This window comes from Pogona vitticeps, chromosome 2, assembly GCF_051106095.1.
Source record: "Pogona vitticeps strain Pit_001003342236 chromosome 2, PviZW2.1, whole genome shotgun sequence".
NCBI lineage: Eukaryota > Metazoa > Chordata > Lepidosauria > Squamata > Agamidae > Pogona > Pogona vitticeps.
The window spans coordinates 240,120,122-240,135,992 of NC_135784.1; the positions used below are offsets into that span (position 1 = coordinate 240,120,122).

The 15,871-nt window shown below is 40.7% G+C and overlaps 1 protein-coding gene across 2 annotated transcripts in view; it reads right to left on the reverse strand.

Annotated features, from left to right (window-relative positions):
• UBQLN1 (ubiquilin 1) overlaps positions 1-15,871 on the reverse strand; it is a 34,504-nt gene that overhangs the window by 6,397 nt on the left and 12,236 nt on the right. For both annotated transcript variants that reach the window (XM_072992266.2, XM_020812819.3), the window contains exons 2-7: positions 11,649-11,800; positions 7,347-7,459; positions 5,325-5,587; positions 4,722-4,880; positions 3,609-3,852; positions 2,647-2,789 (exon numbers count right to left, since the gene is read on the reverse strand). In XM_072992266.2, the coding sequence (XP_072848367.2) occupies positions 2,647-2,789; positions 3,609-3,852; positions 4,722-4,880; positions 5,325-5,587; positions 7,347-7,459; positions 11,649-11,800 (1,074 nt within the window). The remainder of the gene's footprint in view (positions 1-2,646; positions 2,790-3,608; positions 3,853-4,721; positions 4,881-5,324; positions 5,588-7,346; positions 7,460-11,648; positions 11,801-15,871) is intronic.

The following is a 15,871-nucleotide window of genomic DNA, read 5'->3' on the forward strand; positions in this document are numbered from 1 at the left end:
ACGTGTACAGGAAGCAGTTCCATGGGTACAGCTGCAGTTGGTTGCACTATCAAATACACGGATTTATGTAATTACCAAGAGTGAAATTTTATATTGATTCCCACAGTATAGCGCTTGAGTCAACTATGCTATTGTTACCTTGTAGACTCATGGCTCAAATTATTCTAGGCCTGATAGCCCATGCTGTTACTAACAAACCACTGTCACTTTTTCCATTATCAGTATCCCCACTTGGTCATGAGACTACATACAAAACATGACAGTAACGTCACCTCACTCTTAAGTTTGAGGAAATAGACTTGATCCACAAAAGTTCACATTAAAATACAGTGGTTAGTCTTTAAGGTGATACAACGTTTTTCTCTCTTGGTTTTTGGTTTGCGTTTTTTGTTTGATATGGACTGCCTAAGCAAAACTCCCCATAAATTTAGGTAGGCATAACATTAAACTAAGTGAAGTCCAGCATGATTTCACCTATTATGTCATTCATGAGGTTTGGACAGGCATATGTGATGTTAACTAGTATAGCCTGTTCTTGTGGGGAATGAGTGACATTGAATCAGACTATGATAAGGAAGCTCTTCGACTCTTTGCTTCTGCCACATGCAACTGTATACCTGCAATCTGCAAGAGGAAGATAAACATCACCATGGCAGAATCACAGTTAACCTCCCTGAATCCTGAACTGCTTCCTCTCCACATCATGAATCTAGGATTTAGAGTAAAGATGGGTAAAGAGTAAATAGAGTAAAGACCCCTGCACAGCTGGAGTTAACAAGGGTCCGGCCCACTGTCCACTCACGCGACCAGGCACTCTTCCTTTCAATCACTCCGGAGCGTCTGGTCAGCTAGCCACTCCTGGCAGAAGGAGGAAAGGCGAGTCTCCCTGCAAGGCCGGATCCCCGTTAACTCCAGCTAATTTAGATAATTCACAAGACAATGAACTGAATATTATTGTAGCCTGTAGCCTGGCCCTCAGTTTTCCCCACACTTCAATTTTTACAGCCTCTCTATGAAAGCACTACTCTCACTTTTCTTTTTCACTCAAAAAATGGAAACTCAATCTTAACAACAGGAATGTAAATTATTACACATTGTTACATGTTACGGTTTCTCATTCACTATAGCACACACAGACTTTTCCCTCACTATTTGGCTGACAGGTCTACTAACATGCTAATCACTAACTCTCAATCTCTCCATCTCCCACCTCACACACACCCTTTTATATTTCAGCTCCTCCCCCTTCTGCACCACCCTCCGTCCCCTCATTGGCTGATGTTCCATTGCCCAGCTGTGACGGACAGGTGAGAGCAGGGCTGTATGTTACAATACCTCCTCCCTTAACAAGTTGATCCGAGCTCTCACTATTAGCACAGCTGCCAATCCTAGCTAATTACAAATGCCTTCTCCTCCAGTCATGAGCAGCTACTGCTAGTGATCCTCTCTCTTTTATAGAGTTGAAAAATCATGCATACAGTGGTGTCCCGCTAGACGCTTACCCCACATGACGTTGAAATCACTTGACAATGACATTTTTGTGATCGCAAAACGATGGTTCCAATGGGGGAAATCCACATTACATTGATTAGGAGCCTGCTTTGCGAACAATTTGTTCGCTATACGATGATTTTTCCGGCTCCGCAAAATGGCTTCCTTCCCTTCTTAAAATGGCTGCTTTCTGGAAAGAAGCTTCGCATTACAGCGATTTTGAACAGCTGATCGGTGGTTCTCTATGGGCAATCTTCGCTGGACGATGAGATATTTCCCCCATTGGAACGCACTGACTGGTTTTCAATGCATTCCAATGGGTTTCTTTTTTCGCTTGACGATTTCGCTTAACAGCGATTTTGCTGGAAAGCATTATCGTCGTCAAATGGGGCACCACTGTATTTACAAGATCTGTCATATCCCTCTCATCAAATTTTAGAAATCTGGTTGGCTTCCCAACTCTCCAAAAATATATCTGCCATAAAGGATCCGCAAAGTAACAAATATGCTCCCATCTCATTATGTTTGCCTCAAGCAATCAATGTCTTTATCCATACAGTTAAGGAATTTCTTTAATTCCCAAAAAACCTCTATAGGACTCAGCACAATTACCTGACTGGGGAAAAAAAGGATGGCAAATAGCCATAGGTGGTTCCACAACAATGCATATGCAGCTAAAAAAGGAAGTGGTCTGAAATGCAAAGGAAAGGTTGCCATGCTGTCCTAGGTACAATGCTTCTGAATTTTCTTCGCAGCTTTGTAAGGAAGCACAGCTGTTTTGATATAAGAAAGGACTTGGAATCTAAGACCGCTGATTTCACAATCTAGAGCACAAGGGACTGTGCTGCAGGGTTTCAAACATTCATAAGAGCAATTTATGGATTCTGAGGAGTCAAGTTTACCCTATTTGTGTATATGATTGTTCAGTAATCTGGCTAATTAAGTATTTATCCTAGTCATAAGACTCCCTACAAGGATCTGGTCAGAGGTAAAAAGCCTCAAGCAGAAAGAACCTGCAGCTACAGCTAACGATCAATTATCTCCATTTGAAATGAGATTGTGTAGTTGTTTCACAGATGTCTTAACTAGGATGCTTCATCAGGTGCTGAAAACAGCATCAAGACATGGCAATTCTGTAAGTACTTCAGGACTGACCTGGGCAGCAAGATCAGGGTTCTGGCTCAATGACTGCATCATGCTTCTCATGTAGGGAGCAGACAACATGTTTTGCATCAACTGTGGGTTTTCCGTTATTTGCTGCAACAAGCTCTGCATTCCAGGTGTGTTGAACATACCAGCTTTAAAAAGGACGAGACAATGTTTAACAATTCAGAGATGTGGCACCACTCCTCCCAACATTTTGTTAACAGTGAACAAAAAGATATGCAATTCAACAGCAAAAGTAATATTTGTTTATTTAAATTATTTTTACCTCACCTTTCCCCTTAAGTGGACCTTAATACTGTACAAAACACAACATGCCATACTGTTGTTTTTTTTTTTGGTGAGCCACAATCAATGATTCCTTAACACAGTGGTTCCCAAACTCTTTGGAATCATGTCTCCCCTGAGCGGCAGCAGCGAAGGCGGAGCAGGAGGAGCAGCAGCAAGGGGGGGGGGGGGCGGAGCAGGAAGCAAAGAAACCTGAAGGAGCCAGAAGACCACCAGCAGCAGCACCACTACTGGCTTGGTGAAAAAAACAAAGAGAAGCTTCTGTGTTGCTCCCAGCTGCCTTGGCAGCACACCAAGGAGCCACGGCACACACTTGGGGAAAACCCCTGCCTTAACAGATGAAGTATGCAGAAAACTGCCTTAGACAGAGTCAGACTGTGGACCCATTTAACCCAAAATGATCTGCTGTAACTGGCAGCAGCTCTCCAGGCAGAATTCTTTCCTGGCCATAACTGGAGATCCTCAGGGTCCCCTGTGGGAATTGAATTAACCCAAGCCTAACCTTGTTTTAGCTTCCAAAAATTGCATACGAACCGGTGTGTTCAAGGTGCTGTGTTGTGCTTCTCCCACAATCCAAAGAGAAACTGGACAGGACTAACAAGCACACCTCTTTATGGTCCTGTATTTCCAAGCAAGCCAACAGAATTGGCATACAGTGAACTTACCTCCTAGACCAGGTCCCAAATTTGGCATTGTCGAACTCTGTCCTGTAGTTCCAGTGCTGCTGCTTCCAACATTACTGCTTCCTGCACTGTCTCCACTGTTGCTACCACTGCTTGGGGAGCTTTGTGTATTCGACTGTGGAGCCCAAGGATTTGGTAAAGGGTCCCTATTTTCTGTGCGAGATGGCTGACTGTCCCCACCTGAGGATGAATTGCTTACTAATGAAGCAAAGGGGTTCCCTCCAAACTACAAGAGAATCAATAAACATAGTTAAGCAGCGAAATTCTCATCCAAAAGGAGTGCTTTTAGAGCACTTGTTAACAAGCGGTTTAGTTCCATGCCCCGGATTTCAATGCTCTCTCTTACTGATGCTTAGAGGATCCTGTACATGAAAGAGTTCCCACTCACTTGCTCAGGACTACAACAATCACTATAAGAGTGCCTGCCACCAAAAGCAGCCAGCAAATTATCTGCTCTAGCTCATACTCTGAACTAATGCAAGTTCTATTTTGTTTCCTTTTAGACGTTTCATCTGGTTAACTGATTTGCAAGTGTCCTGTGCCCCTTCTTCATTCTGTCAGAAGACACACTTGAGTAGCTAAATCACATCCTCAGAAACAAAATCCTCAGCAACATGAGCAGTCATTTTGGAGAACTCAAGGAAATAGTTAAAAAGAACACACAGCAGCACACATCCTGTATCCAACAACCAAGGACTAACTTTCAAACATTTTTTGTTTCTGAAGCAGTTCTCTCTTAAGAGATAATACAAATCTACTGCCCCCACCAACCTCAGCAGCTATGTGATAATTTATTTCCCTCTAAGCACAAGAATGACTATCTGTGTCATGATACCATCCTGGCAAAGTGTTTCCTACCCTTGTTCCATGCCACTAGCTATAAATGCCAGAGGAATAATGCTAGTAAGCATTTACATGGAGAGGGAGAGATTCAAAACAGGACTGCTGGTTTTTGTGACAGCTCCATTCCAAGCATATCATGCAGTTTAGCCTATTTAAATGGGAAAGCATAAAACTGCCAAGCAGAACATAATATTTCTCATCTGAATCAGTTATTTAAACATCTCTTCAGGACAGCTGACAATTAGTACTCACTTGTTCTTGTGCTGCATTCAGCATTGGCTCTTGTATATCTGTGTACATGCGTCGCAAAGCATTATAACCACCAGGTATGCTTTCAAGGTTGCTCAAGGCACGGTCTTGGTTTCTCATCATCTCTTGCATCATTGCAGGATTTCTAGCAAGTTCTAAAGTCTAAAGTGAACAAAGGCACATTATAAGTACAATTTTTCTTAAATCCAAACTACTACTTTAAGTACTTGGAAAAGTGGAACATGTGTATGACTAGAAACTTTCTTTTGGCGCCCACTCTATATCAAACTTAGTATCTTCTCCCTTTCAAAGGCAGTGTGCTATGTATTATGAAAGGAGCTAATAGTTAAGGAAAAAAAAAACAAGTACAGCATTTTCCCACATGTGTGAAACTGTTTACATAGTCCTTTGATTGGGGGAAAACAGACTAAGATACTTCATGGAGGTTGTTTCCATAAAGCAGGGGTCTCCAAACCTTTGACAGTGAGGGCCACACTGGATATTTCCAACATTTTTGAGGGCTGAAGGAACAGGAACATGGACACCCGCCTGCTCGGCCCCACATGGACACCCGTCCGCATTTTGTGGATGAAACCAGTAACATACCTGTCTCATTATATCTGGATTATTAAGCATATGACTGATCTCTGGATTTCGTTGTATCAACTGTTGCATCTGGGGATTAGCCATCATTAATTGTCTCATTAGATCTGGATTTGAAAGCATGCTTTGAACAAAGGGATTCTCCATAATCTGAACCATCATCTCTGGGTTGGACATGAGCTGTCGTTGCATTTGACTTTGTAATTCTGAGAAGTTTGAGGTATTCAGTCCAAGGCTACTCAGGCTTGCAAGTCCTCCAAGGCCACCTTTGGGGAAATAAACAGAAAATGAGTAACTATTTCTGGTATGCTCCTAGAACAGCTCCCATTTGAGTGAATAGTCCCAGCCTACACATGCCCCTTTCACTGTACCACAGAGCAGCCGGGAACACTTTCCTCATGAAGTCCTCCAAGTGTGTCGTTTTCCTTCATCACAGAAATATTCAATCAGGATTCAATAATTTAGAACACAAGTTGTCAAACAACCAGATGTGCTGAAGATAAAAACTGAGAGACTAAAAGCACTGATACCATTCACACAATGTTTCTATAACAGTTTCCCCAAATATGTTACCTTAAAAAAAATACTTAGAACAGAACTAGTCTAAAGATTGGAAGAGGAAACTTTCTGCAAAGGAATTTCATTTTCCATTGTATCATATAACAGAAACAAGGCAGCCTAATCAAAAGGCACATGCTGTGGCATCTTTGTAGCCATTTTTAGTAAATCTGACTTTATTAGCACAAACACTGTGCAGATATACTCCTTCCTCTCTGAATTTCCTTAAACTACAGTTTCCAGTTGTTTCTCTACCAGTGGTTCAAAGCAGAAACAGATGATATAGATAATCCAACATTAGACAAGGAAAATCCTTAAGGGCTGATTATTTTAATATCACAACTGGAAGTTCTCTCACCTCCTGGAATTTGTAAATTAGCTTGCTTTGTTTTGTCCCTGGTCTTCACAACTTAAGCACAGGTTTCCTTTGAAGGGTAACTTCTCAAAAGACTGACTCAGACACATCTCTCTACCATAAATACTTTTTCAGCTCTTATAGCAGGCTACCTGAAAGGTGTGTTTTTACCTTCATTCTCAGTTTCCATTCAAGTATAAAACAAGAACAGGCTCTGGTTTTATACTTAGAACAGCTAGTTTCATGGTTCAGATATAACACAATACTAGAGTTTAATAATATTTAAGTTAGGCATGAAAGAAGCAGAGCACAGCCAGGCCAGGAGAGACTCAATGGACACAACCATTTTTCTTGGTCACTAAACCATGGCTCATTACAACAAAACTATGTCTGAACCAGGCCTATCAGACTTGATTTTTCATATTCTGATTCAAAGGAGGTTTCTAGTGGAACTATCTTCATAGCAATTCTAGTGCTATGAAACTGCTATTATTTATGAAAAATATAGGCTGCAATCCAATGTGATAAATTTTGTTGTTGCTGTTTAGTCGTTAAGTCGTGTCCGACTCTTCGTGACCCCATGGACCAGAACATGCCAAGCCGTCTTGTCTTCCACTGCCTCCTGGAGTTGGGTCAAATTCATGTTGGTAGCTTCAGTGACAGTCAAACCATCTCGTCCTCTGCTGTCCCCTTCTGCTCTTGCCCTCACACTTTCCCAACATCAGGATCTTTGCCAGGGAGTCTTCTCTTCTCATGAGATGTCCAAAGTATTGGAGCTTCAGCTTCAGCATCTATCCTTCCAGTGAGCACTCAGGGTTGATTTCCTTCAAAATGGATAGGTTTGTTCTCTTTGCAGTCCAACACCACAATTCAAAAGCATCAATTCTTCGGCAGTCAGCCTTCTTTATGGTCCAGCTCTCACTTCCATACATCGCTACTGGAAAAACCATAGCTTTGACTATGCAGACCTTTGTCGGTAAGGTGATGTCTCTGCTTTTTAAGATGACGCCTGCTTCCTCCCAAGAAGTAGGAGTCTTTTTCCAGTTCATGTGATAAATACTATACACTGAATTCTGCTTCATTAAAAATGCTGCCATACAAAGGAAACTTACCTAAACCAAAAGGGCTGGTGTTTGTCGTATTTGTAGAGGTACTACTGGTAGTTGCTGTTGTGGCAGTAGTATTCCCTGCAGCACTTGTTTGTTGAGCAGAATTGTCATGTGATCTACAACATAAATTAATAAAAATTTAAAAAACTCTGCTATAACAAACATAATTTAGCACAAAGATACAGAACAAAAAGACATTCTGAAAGCCGATTTCTAAGAAACTACTCTATGAATAACTATTAGATTTCTCCATTTATGCATTAGGGATTAGGCTATGTATTGGCTCTTCTTTCAAAATTAGAATTCCAGCAGACTACTTTGGAAGTTACTTCAGACTATTTTCAAAGTTACTTGAGAGACCATAAAAACCCTCCAAATTAGCAGCCATGGTGCACTAGCCTTTGACTAATGGGTCAGGACAGGGTAGACTGCATTATAAACCAAAGTATTTGGCACCTGTTAAGTATCTTAATTTCCTTTGTGTTGTCTATCCTACATACACACACCCCTTTGTAAAAGAAATTAAAAGCAAAAGCAGTTGGGGCCAGAAACTCTTTTAATCATTATGCAGAGATATATTTTCAGTAGGGGCATTGGGGAAGGCCAGTTGCCAATATGTTCTCCTTTATCTCTGGGTACAGTGCAGAAAAGTACTTGTTTGGGTTAAAGAGAAAATGAAAAAGTTCAACAAGATATTGTGTTAGCAGCTAGACATGAGATATGTTCTTGGACAAAAACTCCCAGAAGCCTTCACCACTAGCTATGCTGGCCAGGATTTCTGGGAACATCTGGGGACCCAAGGTTAGGAAGAGCAACTGAATAATCACACTTTCCCCAACATCCAAATGACTTTTAAATAGAGATGAGGGATTTGTCTTCATCTTCAGGTGGCCAACCCAATTACCTCTTGCCCCCAGAACCTGCTAGTCCACTTACCGTGTATACATGCATGGCCGGCATCAGCATCAGTGAACCAATCTAGTGCACCATGGCTCCTCATGGTATGACAATTGTTTTACAAGTTTTACAAGTTAGTATTACAAGTGCCAGAACCACCACAATATAATGCAACTGTCTTCTCAGCCTGCTTAGAAGGACTTTCCAGATGGATTCTCTCTTCTGGCTCATTTCTAATGTAAGCAACACTTTTAACAAACAATGGACTATATCTTGAATCTCTTCATTTGACTTTACTAAAGACGAGAATTCCACAAAGCCCAGACTGCTTTTATGTGTGTTTTGTTTCAAAATGAATCCTAGTTTTTTATTGAATTCATAAGCTAGCCTGTCTTCTGGCTATTCTAGTTCAGTAACCTTTCAAACAACAGTTGAATGATTCACAGTGTGGGCAATAATAACTCCCATAAAGAAGCTCTATCAGTCTAATGTCTTAGTTCTAGATACTTTATTTCCAAGCTCAACGATTTTCATAAGATGTACTCCCAACATTATTTGTTTACAGGGTGGATTTGATTTAAATCACTAGTGAGTAAGTATATTATTTTAAAACTCCAAGTAAAATTTTAAAAAGTTTTTTATTTAAGCCAGATGTTTAATAAAATGTTTTAAAGTGATTTAATCGCAACTCAAACTGATTTGATTTAACTGAAGTCCACCCTGCTTGTTTAGAAGTACATGTCAACTTAATAATCACAAAAAAGCACATGACTAATTTCTTCAAGTAAAAGGCCACGTTGTATGACTATCATTATATATTAATAGGAAACAGAAAAACATGTATCTGAAGAAAATGAATACTTAATGTGACCTCAAATGCTTGGTTCAAGACAACCTAAGCCATATTTTAGATTACTGTGAACAAGCTGTTGCCAAGGAGAGAAAAATGTGACAAGGACAAGAATCACCACAGTAATACACAGTAAACAGAATAATCAAATCCACAGTTGTGATTTACTTTTCTGGGGACTAAAGGCCACATCACTTTTTATGCAGAAGTGTCATTGTGCTGCATGCACTCCTTGGAATACAGTACAAGGAGTGGATGCAGTACAATGACAACGGCTCCTTTTTTTTTTTTTTTTTTACTTTAAGCCAAGAATCATGGTTTAATAAAACATGATATCTATAAGCATAATCCTAACACATATGAAGCCTTGTTAGCTGCCATGTCACACTTCATGGAAACATAAAACAACCTACCCAGAGTTCTACGCAGTGATACAGGGTGAACTATAGTCATTTTAAATAAAACAGTTAATTATAGCCAAACAAGACAGGATTCATAAATTAACAAACTAATCACTTAATCACAATCCAAGAGTTGAACAATACAGGAAGCTTCCTGGCCCATTAACTTCCTAATATGAAGGAAGAAGCAAATGCATTGGCATTGTACTTGTTTATATTTTGGGTTTAAAGACAAGCTAAAATATTTTCTCTGAAATTTATTTTTGCTGTAAATTGGATCTTCTAGCAGCAATTTGTTTTTTAAAAAACTTTTCACATTTTGGGAGGGTATGCAGACAAACATGCTCAGGAGGCTCACTACATATCAAAATGGTCCCATGTGCCCCTAGAGCAGTGATGGCAAACCTTTTGGAACCTGAGTGTCCAAACTGGCGGGGGGGGGGGGGGGGAACAACCCAGCGGCGGCAGAAAGGGGAATTGTGGGCACGGAAATGCTTCCAGACCCCACTCTGGATCCACCTCCAGTTGTGTCCAACCCTGCCACTGCCTATAGCTCAGCCAGCCTGCCGCTACCAGCACCAGCTGCTCCGGATCCTGGCCCGCTGCCTGCCGGGACGCTACCACTATGGCTGCAGCCACCTCCTCAGGTTTGGCTGTTGGGGGTAGCGATCTAGTGACTTATGGCTTGTGTATCCACAGAGAGGGCTCTGCGTGCCAGCTGTGGCATGTGTGCAATAGATTCGCCATCGCTGCCCTAGAGCAGCGGTCCCCAACCTTTTTAACCCCGTGGACCGGTTGGGGAAGGCGGGACACCCCTCGCACTTGTGTGCAAAGGAGTGAGCGCTCTTGTGCATATGTGTGAAGGAGTGGGTGCATGTGTGCTCGTGCACATGTGTGAAGGAGTGGGAAGATGTGTGCACATGTGCAAAGGGTGGTGCAACACTTGGAGGCACTCATGCACATGCACGAAGGGGTGGGGAGTGCTCACGCGGGCATAAAAGGGCTGTGCATGGGGGAGTGCATGTGGGGGAGGTCTGTTTCCATGGCCCGGTCTGGTTAAGGCCACGGACTGGCACTGGGCTGCAGACTGGGTGTTAGGGACCTTGCCTTAGAGATACACGGAGCAAAAGCATGGGGTGTTGCATCTCAGTCCCACATGCTATCTACAGGCCACTTTCTGTATGCCTTTGCTCTAATCTCTACATCATACTGATGCACCTTAAAACTATATATATTCTTCACTGTTAAAACAACTGGAAGACTAAGCAATAATGATTTCTGGATTATTCTCATGTCTATCTCTTATCTGTATGTTTGCTGATTTTTTCTCAAGGAACTCTAAAAGACCAGTGAAACAGGTTCTCATCAAGAAATGATTCTTTCTTGGCAAGTCTTGTTCTTCTGCATGCTTAGCAATTCAAGCTTTACTAAAGTTTTCCTTCAATTTAACAAGAACAGAAATTACAGTAACTAGCCTGTGATTTCCTGAATCGTCTTGAAAAGCTCAGTACTGTTTTAGCTAACTTAAAATTCTTTTGTATGGAAATCATTTTTATGGACAAGCTGCAAATATATCCTACAATACCAGCAGTTTTATATTTGAATTCTTTATGAAGTCTTAAGCGGATACCATCTTGACTGGTGGTGCACTAATATCTGATGTATCAAAGATCTAAAATCTAATCTCTTGTCATCTTCATGTGATTTGGGTCTTGGACTCTCTCGAAGAAACCTAACCCAGGCCTAGGTATTTGACTGACATCTCCAAGAGAGAGAAAGCATGCAACTTCTCTGAAATCTTCCTGATACCTTCTACAACACTTTTGGGTGAAAATGGTGTAGGCAGAGATAAAAATATGCACATGCACACCATTGTTTCTAAGAAGAAAAATGGATAGTGAAGATCTGTGTTTTTGCAGCAGAAATTTCATGATTATCAAGAATATCCTATACCAGCCTTGCAAACCAGTAAAAGTTATGAGGGCAAAGCAAAGCAACCCCAAAGTAGAAATAAATACACATTACCAATGCTTTCCGCTTTATATTGAACTAAATTTAAATGGGAAGTAGAATACAGCATGTTCAAACAATTTGGAGATCTGACACAAATGGAAGAAACCATGTATAATAGACAGGTGATCAAATCAGTTATCCTACCTGTTTTGTGTTTTGATGACAAGATGAACAGTAAGTCCATCATGGATCCCATGCTGAGTCAACGTATCTTGATCTTTTAAAATTTTTCCAGCAAATATCAATACAAGTTGGTCAGTGTGGGCCTTAAAACGCTTGGAGATTTCTTCCTTAAACTAAAAAGAAAAAAAGTACTTAAAGTTTTAAAATATAATTAACTGGTTCAATTTATTTTCACACATTATTAAGATGTGCATCACAGTATGCATTCATTTAAGCATGCCCACCCACCAAGAAAACCAATTATCTACCGTAAGTTCATTATGAAGAACATGTACAGCAAGCATACTGCAGGTGCCAATTTTTGTAAGATTCAGGGGCTAATTCTAGTTTTGCAGAGTCTGACACTTCATGCAGTGAAACGTAAAGCTACATCAAAATTTCTACCCATTCAACATATTAAAAATTAAGTTACAGTGCTCGTAAGATTAATTTTCTAATATTTTGTATCAGCTCCCCAAATAGCAGATCTAATATTAAGTACTGAACACCCTAAAAGTATGGCAAATTCCCATTCCTCTATAAGTAAGACCAACCTTCAAAAGGAATATAAGCCAGATGTAGTTTGAAAACATTAAGATGTTAGCATTTAAAAAGCAATACGAATTGGAATAAGTGTCTCCCTTTGCAGCTGATATGTGTTTCCACCCCCCCCCAAGAAAACTATATGAACAATATATTGCAAATCAATGTAAAGAATCCAAAACACAAGAATTATTCCTATGCTTTAGAGCAGTGATTCACAACCTGGGACATGTGTACCCCCAGGGATATGAACCAGAACATTTAGGAGTACATGAAAAGAATTGAATAATTGCAGAAAAGGGCACATATGTCAACACGGTAAGACAAGATACAAGTCAAAATCGGTGAAATTAATTGAACATTATGATGAATGGCAGATTGGATTTTCTGTATTTAACCTCAAAAAAATCCCCATTCCCTCACGTTATTTTGGTGAATACAGTGGGATCTCGACTTACAAACTTAATCCGTATTGGAAGGCAGTTTGTAAGTCGAAAAGTTTGTAGGTCGAATCTGCATTTCCCATAGGAATGCATTGAAAACCATTTAATCCGTATCTGCTCTTTCCTGTCGATAGAAACTAATGGGAAACTAATGGGAAGCGCTATTCCACCTTCTACCACTAGGGAGGGCATATTTTCTTCTTTTTTTTTCTTAGGTCAAGAAAATTTCAGGAAAGGAGGGGGGAGAGGCAGGGAACAGTTTTAAAAGCACTTTTGAAATCTTTTTTTTTTCAACGAAGCCAATTTTAAAGCATGTTTAACACAGAGACAGGAGTCTGGAAGTCACACCTTAGTCCAGTCTTTGCAAGCCAGAATGCCTGACCCACACAATGCTTCTGCAAAAACACAGACAGGCAGGATTCTGGAACTCACACCCTATCCCAGTCTTTGCAAGCCAGAATGGCTGAACCACACAATTCTTCGGAGCCACTATCGGTGGTGGTGGTGGGCTCCGAAATGCCTCCCATGGTGGCGGAGAAGCCCTGGAAGGCATCTCGGAGGTCCCCGCTGCCACCGCCACCGCTTCCCCTGGGAGACCCAGTCTACCAAACTTTCCCCAGGCAGTAGACCAGGCCTCCCAGGGGTTTGTATGTCGATTCTCCGTTTGCAAGTCGAAATGGAATTTTGCGGACGGAGAAGTGTGTAAGTCGAAAAGTGTGTAAGTCAAACCGTTTGTAAGTCGAGACCCCACTGTAATGGGGAGTATCTCCTTAAACAACATGAACGTCACTATAGCATGCATGCTCATGCACCTTTCAGACTCAACTTTTTCTCCACTTTGCAAACATTCGAGTGCTGTTGTGCCAGTACCAATGTGTACCGTATTTGTCCATTTATTACACATCCCCATTTATAAGATGCCCCCCCAATTTTCTAACCCCAAAATTAAGCAAACTTAGCTTTGAGGATTCAGCCTTTGAGCTCAGAACATTGGACATTTTGTCTCTGTTGAATCTTGAGCCTACAGGCTCCACCTTCAAGGAGGTGTGTTCCAATTGGTTTGTTCACTATCAGCTGATGTCAGTTCTATAAGTCTCCTGACTGTAGGAAACTAAGCCTCGTGGTTGAAGGAAGTCTGTTTACAGAGGCAAGGTATGTGCCATTTTGTTCTCCTCAGCTATCTCAGCTTAAGATAAAGGTTCCCCTTGACAATTTGTCCAATCGTGTCCAACTCTAGGGGGCAGTGCTCACCTCCGTCTCCAACCCATAGAGCTAGCGTTTGTCCGAAGACAATCTTCCGTGGTTCCGTGGCCAGTGCGACTAGACACAGAACACTGTTACCTTCCCACCCTGGTGGTACCTATTTATCTACTCGCATTTTGCATTTTTGCATGCTTTTGAACTGCTAGGTTGGTGGGAGCTGGGACAAGCGACGGGGGCTCACTCCATCGCATGGATTTGATCTTACAACTGCAGGTCTTCTGACCTTACATCACAGAGGCTTCTGTGGTTTAACCCGCGGTGCCACTACGTCCCTCTCAGTTTACTTTCATGTAAAAGATGCCCTCAATTTTTAGGGTAATTATTTTAGTAAAAAGTAGTGTCTTATAGACGGAAAAATACAGTACTGTATATAAGCAGGCACCTCAGTCAGTCCTGTGAGTCCAGCAACCATATTAATTACAGACATTTTGCTAATATGAAGAGTACAATTTATGGAAATAGGCTGCTAAGGGTTGAAAAACAGTTGAGAACCACAGCCTTATTTGGATGATTACAGTCTTTTGACTTTAGAGATAGTTCTGTAATAAAATGACTCCTTCAGTACCTGTGGCATGAGAGCAGGAAAACTGCAATATTTAAGATGGCCATATAAGTACTATTTGTGTAATACTTTCTACTGAAAGAGGGGGTTGTATCAATAAAAGACTTATATCAAAGACATGATAGAATCAATCTCTCTGTATTCATACTAAAACGTATAAGAAATGTTAAGTATTCCCATCACAACAAGTGCTTTGACACTAGATGCTGGAATAGCCACACTTGTTCACTCCCTTCTAAGGCCTGCAGAAGGAATAAACCAATTGTACAATATCTGCATATGTAGCTCAACTTAATGAACCTATCCATCTTTCTAAAGAGGTATTTTGATGTATCATGCATGTGACCACATCACTCTATACCTCCATCACTATAGCTTCCCTAGCTTTTTCACCAATATCATTTTAAGAATATTTTAAACTGATAATTTCAGTTGTGTTAATTTTTTTGTTTTTGTCATGTTTTGAATACATTTATGGAAATATTAATACAACAGACAAAAAAGAAAACATGCTTTAGCACAGATTTAGAAAACCCTGCTGATTTCCAGGTCTCTTTCACTGATATCTTTCATAAAAACAGTGATCATTTTCTTTAGCAAATTATCTAACATTTTTTGAAAAATGGCTGAAGTAATTTTGCAAGCAACATACCCTCTAATTTTCAGCCTCGCTGGGTGGGACTCCGCCTCGCTCTCTCATGGCTTCGCTCCTGCGTGCACATGACTCCGTCCCCTGCGCACTGGATTCCACTGCAACTGGAACCTAACACAATTGCTGCGTGGAGGAGGAAGACAACTGCATGGAGGGAAGCGGAGTCATGCACGTGCGCCCAGCTTAGTGGGAACCTTATTTGCAAGTGCTTTAGTATAAATTAAGTTGCTTTGATGTTTTCAGAAATTGCTTGCTGAAGTGAATTATCTCTTCCTTGTAAATATAGCTACGTCATGCAGTTCAATACATATCTTATGGGAAAATTCTTCAAATATCTTGCACATACACTTCCATATGTATACTACAGAAGAGATAAGAACCAACATACTAGAAACGTACCATCTGCTAAAGTAGTTGTCAGACTATAGACTACCAATTACTTAGCCACTATACAAACAGCACAAACTACTGCTGACCAAGAAGTCTAATTTTACAGATCCCAATAAACAAAAGGAATATTAAAATTTAACTCTAGTAAAAATTTAAAGTGCATTTTTATCAAGCACTCATTTCACCACTGTATCACACATTAATCAAATAAAAATGGGCTTTCGATGTTGCATAAACAACTGGCACTTGTACAAACTATCTTTGATAGAAACCTTACTCCCAATTCTTATTCTTTCCCAATATTCTCCTATTAATACTGGCTTACCTACCAAAGCTAGTATTTCTGAACTCT